We start from the raw sequence: 6,000 nt of genomic DNA on the forward strand, positions 1-6,000 counted from the left end.
TGGTGCTTTTTAATTAAGCAATTTACTTACATTTTTTTAATATGTACTACAGTTATTTCTTCAAAAGTGCTCGTGTTTAAGTTACTATTGACTTGTTCTATTTCAGATATCCATTTTGCGTCATGGTTGTATGCGACCGGTTCCGATAAAATGTTATCCAAGAATTCCTTGGTACAGCGTTTGCTTGGTGTTTTAATATCAACATGTTCTTTTTTACTATCTAAACTTTTGTAGTCTATGCTCGTTTTCAATGAACATTTTATTCTGTTGTTTCTTATTGTTTTTATCTTCATATCTCTTTATCCTGCCTGCTAGTGCTTTTATTTTTTGTTTTATTGTTTCTTCTGTTAATTTATGTTCTGTTTCATTCTGTATATTATATTTTATGCTTGCCTTTGATTTTTATCATTTTTCGTGAGTTAACTCCTCTCGAGATCTCTACCATTTGACCTAAATCTTTTCTCAGGCGTTCAATTTTAATTTTTATCCTCTTCTTCCATGGAGGGTCTGTATAGGGTTTTATTACTTCTCTTGATAAGTAAGGAGATTGCTTATTATTAACTATTAGTGTTTTAGCTGCTGCATAAATTAAATCATTTGTGTCTCGGAGAGTACAATTACTTGCCAATAAATTGGGTAAATAGTTGTTAATTATTGAAAGATTGTGTAAGAATTGCTAATTGATTTTAGCTTTTGGCAAGGAAGTGCGCTCTTCGATAGGTATTTCTTTTACTTCTGCAAAAATTTTGAGGAATTGAAGTTCGATGGGATACTCATCCTTAACTTAAGATGTTTCAGGAAGTTGGCCAGTTGAAGACTCCTTTTCACTTCCACTCTCAACGCCCACCATGTCTTCTTCAAGGGCCCCCACCATACCATCCGAAATTTCATCCGAAGTTACCAATGTCCGCATATATATTATATTATAAGGGGTTTTCCAATAGGGACTTGACAATTTTGAATTTAGTTTGTGAGCGCACCTTTTCACTTAATATCGAACTGTCACTGTCAGTTTATTCAGTAGATATAACCTTTTCATCATGGTGAAGTACACGAACGAACAACGTCTGCAAATCTTAAAAATTTACTACAGAAATTCGGAGTCGATGGCCGCTACTTTAAGAGCGTTAACTCCGATTTTCGGTCGTAATTCTCGCCCTAGTAAACAGGCAGTAACAAGTTTAGTAAAAAAGTTTGAGTCTACATATTTGTTGTGTGATGTTGCCGTGCCAGTGAGACTACGAGTTGGCCGAAGTGCCGAACATATCGCTGCCGTTGAAACGTCTGTAGCAAATTATCCAAATCAGTCAATTCCTGACTTTTATTTATTTATCTTTTCCTGTTAATTAATTAAATTATAATTTTAATTATTGATAAAGTGTATTGCACGATATAAAATCCACCTATAATGTAAAAAAAAACTACTGAGTTTTTTGCGGGTTTTCTTGATACTCTTTTTTCCGAAATAAAATACTGATGTTATTGTTACAGTATTAAATTGAACAACAGAACTTTTCCTGTACCTCCTATGTTTCATTTTGAGTAATAGCTCGGTAGGTACACGCAATATAGAATATCATCCGACATAGGTATGCAGTTTTTCTCACAATATCAATGCAGGGATTAGATCAACCATTTTATTTTAATAATAAATAAAATCAACAGGCGTCTTATATGAAAAATAAATAAATTTACATTTACTAATATTAAATTATATTTAACAAAAAGATTTTTTTATAATTAATCTTTTTATAATAAAAAAAAAAAATAGCTGAGATGGCCTAGTGGTTAGAACGTGAATCTTAACCGATGATCGTGGGTTCAAACCAGGGTTTCAAGCATGCATGCAAGCATTCAAGCATGAATTTTCATGTGCTTATTTTTTTTTTGTTTTTATAATTCATCTCCTGCTTGACGATGAAGGAAAACATCGTGAGGAAACCTGCATGTGTCTGATTTCATTGAAATTCTGCCACATGTGTATTCTACCAAGCCGCATTGGAGAGGAGGCCTTAGCCCAGCAGTGGGACATTAACAGGCTGTTACTGTTACTCACTGTTACTAATATTTTTATAATTTTGCAATATTAGTAAGTTATAATTACTTGTTTATTTTTATTTTACCAATATTTACTAAACACAAATATTAGTAAATAAATTGAATAGCACGGAATCTCAGAGCATGCTTCAAGTAAGTGGAACGACTGAGGAACCAAATTTTAGAGGAACTGCTTGGCTATCTTGAAGGTGAGAAGCAATTAAGAACAGAAGATTGCCATACATTGATACCAATGTCCATAAATTTATGTGAAAAATAAAAAAAAAAATTCGAATATTATAGCAATTACACATCAATTCGACGTGTGTCTTTTTTATATCAGGTGTACAGCTAGTATTAAACAAATCAAACAAAAAACAAGGTATCCCTATATGAAACTTGAAATATTACCGTGAAAAGTGGACTTGATTGTTTTGGACGGATATTTCTTTATTTCTATTATAAACACGGTCTTGCACCATAAAAATGTGGTCATTACCATTTAAATGATTGTATATAATTTGCCGGTGCAGTAAAATTTTCTTATTTCTTTAATAAGATATTTTTTTACATACAAATTATTAAGGCCTAAATACGTATAAATAAATATTAAATAAAACAACTGTATCATATGTATAACAAATCATGGCAGCGTAGTTATTTGTTTCTTAAATTTTAAATAAGTACCTATTTTAACATCTAAAGTGATTCCTTATAGATACTATATATATATTTCATTAAACGTTTGAGTATTTTTTAAAGTAGTTAATCATTCTTATGTTTTATTCTTCTACGTAGTATCTAAATTTATACTTAGCGCATTCGGATAGTTACAGATATAAGAAGCCTTGGAAAACTTGGTCTGGAGAAAAGTAACAACACACCGCCATTTGTTAACTATCAATAAAAAATAAGACGAAACTATATTTTAAGTGATTGCTTTATGTATAATATTTATATGCTTCTTAAGCTTAATTATTTAAGCGTCTTTTTTAAATGTTTATAATTATTAAAAAAATGTCATTCCATAATAGCCATAATTTCGGCTACTAAAAAACCTTGGATAAATAGATCTCATAAATCGAAAATAATATAATTATAAATAATGATTATTCAACATGTTGACTTAACTTAATTACAACGTATGGGTACCAGTCTTATAAGATATTATAAATTTTATCTTAACAATAAATTAAATTAAAAACTTTTTAACTTTTTGTTCGTAATATAAATATTGTAAGCAATTGATAAAACAAATCTTAATACGTAACTGAGTAAGACTAAAATTACTAGTGATATAGCTAAAGCTATAAGCACTAGTTTTATTTCATAGTATTCAGCCCAGCTCATCCGAGCCGCTGGACTCTGGAGGTGTTGTCCACCATGTTTGATGACGTGTTCTATCCACCATATAGCATTGTCCAGTGGTTTGATGGGAAACTCTCTCATAAGCGCTCTTAACTTAATTATATTATTCTTGTAGCTGAAAAATACAAAATAGAAAAGAATTTATAATTGATCTATAAGGACGTCGCAATTTGTTAAATTTTTTTTATTCATTATTTTAAAGAATTTTGTCAAAATACGTAATAATTCAAGTAATATCACATAATTCTAATCCATCGAAATGTACTAAAAGCAAATGTTATTATCATTAACTTCCAATTTATTATTAATGTTAAATGGGGTTGAAATTAATCTTAAGATTAAATTTTTCACAAAACTAAAAAGTTAGAAAATTTGTGATATATATATATATATATATATATATAGCGATATTAGTCATATTATTTAGAAATGAACTGTTAATCTAAAAATTCTTAATTTCTAAAGTAACTTTATTTTTTCACTAATTCTCCTGAATTTTTAATCAACAATTTCATTAAGAGAACTGTCTCAAGCAATTAATCTAAAGCAAAAACTACAATAATAATTAAAAATTACCTTTTGTCTTCAATCGCTGTTATAATAGCATCTTTAAATTCTTTCTCTGTCAATGTTGTTATTTCAAGTTGTATTCCAATTTTATGATGAACAAATTTTTCTGCATTGTACCATTGATCTCCTAACATTGGAATACCAATTACTGGTACTCCGGCGTTGATAGTTTCATCCGTTGATTGGAGTCCGCCTTGAGTGATAAACAGCTTAACGTTTGGGTGTCCTGTAAAATATAATAATGTTTTATTTTATTTGTGTTTTGCGCAACATTCAATTTAATAATATTAAAAATTAAGGAATACTTTAAAATGTATTTTTACTTCGATTGTTCATTGCATGAGATAATTAATAAAAACTTACTAAGAAGATCACTTTGTGGAAACCATCTAGATGTTTTCGTATTGTTTGACAGTGCAGGTAAGTCATCATTATTCCATTTCCATAGAATATTATATTTTAATTGCGAGAAAACTTTTGTCATAATTTCAATCTTTTCTGGTGGTAATAATGATGGATCAACGTTTGTCCCAAAACTTACGTATATAACGCCATGTTTTGAAGAATCTAAATAATTTTTAAGGTCCTATAATAAATACAATTTAATTTTAATACACTACTATTTTTTATAGTTAATAATACTTGTAATTCTTAAAATAAATAAGTTATTCTTTATTCCTATTTTTACCCTTTAAGAAATAAAGTTTGATTTCTTATGAAATTAATAATTCGTCATAAAATTAAAAGCATAAATGGGCCATTGTAACTTTAGCTTACTTAAAAAAAAATAGTATAAATTAGGCTGAATCCCGAGTTATTCCTATTTTTACGTATCATTTTTCACATAATTATAACTAGTTAAAATTATAATTATTATATATATAACACTGCATTTTATTGGGATGTTAGATTTTTTATGATTTATTAAACTACTTACATTAGGTAATTCTTTAACACCACTCTGATGAATACCTCCTATAAAAACTATACTTGGAGGTATTGGATGGTTTTCTGCCCAAATAGGATGTTCATTTAAAAATAACATTTGAATTCTCTTTGCCAACTCTTCAATAGTTGGGACATCATTACCAAATGTTTTCTTCATTATCATAACATCGAAATCCTTAGTACTTGAAATCATATATTCTGATATGAAATATTTCATCAGTTCAAATCCCTTTTCCCAAAGATTTAAATTATATGATCTAAAACTACCAGGTGTGGGATATATCAATGGATGCATAGGCGCTCCGAAAATTTCATACTGATGTGGAACTGCACCAAATGAACTAATTGTAATAATAGGAGCATCAAACATGTGTGCAAGCCCAATTAATGGACGACAAATAGCTTCAAGCAGAAGTAAATCAAAATATTTCTTATCCTTATTCCGTAAAACTTTTCGAACATTAGGTGTTTCCATTTGTATGTTGATTACTGTTGCCAATTTTTCAAATAGCTTGTTCATCTGATTTAAAACATCTTGCTTTTTTCCTTTATGAATCAAAAATAATTCCTCCCAATGTTTATATGAAACATCGTGGACATCGATTTCTGTCATATTGGCTGGGACTTGTTCTGTTGGCATTGGATCGGTTGTAACTACGGTGACCTCATGTCCTCGCCTAGCTAATTCTTTTGTTATATGACGGAACACTATCTGGTGACTTATTGATGGTGTTGGAAAGTATGCTAATATTCTAGCACTTTCGATTCCCGTTGTTGCGATTACAGAAAGCGCAATAACACTCCACACCCACGACATGTTTAAAGGCTTGACTGAAATAAATTATCAAGGTCTGCTTTTATATGAGGTTTTGGAAATATGAAATATTGATATCGACGCTTTGATAGCTGGTGCTGCTTCATAATTGCGTTTACGTAACGATGCGATTATTTGATAAGCTGTTGTAGTTCGAGTTTGATTTGATTCACTTTCCAAATAAAAAAATAATTTAACTACAGCATAAAGTGTTGTATTTTGTTTTCAATCTAGATTTTTTTAGATTTATATTATACTCTTAA

The 6,000-nt window shown here is 29.6% G+C and overlaps 1 protein-coding gene across 1 annotated transcript; it reads right to left on the minus strand.

Annotated features, from left to right (window-relative positions):
- Positions 1 to 216: 216 nt before the first annotated feature.
- Positions 217 to 5,740, minus strand: LOC126777469 (UDP-glucosyltransferase 2-like). Its single transcript, XM_050500477.1, has 5 exons — positions 4,913 to 5,740; positions 4,339 to 4,561; positions 3,982 to 4,201; positions 3,304 to 3,520; positions 217 to 369 (listed from the first exon to the last, which is right to left on the minus strand). Exons 1-5 carry the CDS (start codon positions 5,738 to 5,740, stop codon positions 217 to 219), a joined length of 1,641 nt encoding a protein of 546 aa, XP_050356434.1.
- Between the last annotated feature and the right edge of the window lie 260 nt (positions 5,741 to 6,000).

This window comes from Nymphalis io, chromosome 23, assembly GCF_905147045.1.
Source record: "Nymphalis io chromosome 23, ilAglIoxx1.1, whole genome shotgun sequence".
NCBI classification, from domain to species: domain Eukaryota; kingdom Metazoa; phylum Arthropoda; class Insecta; order Lepidoptera; family Nymphalidae; genus Nymphalis; species Nymphalis io.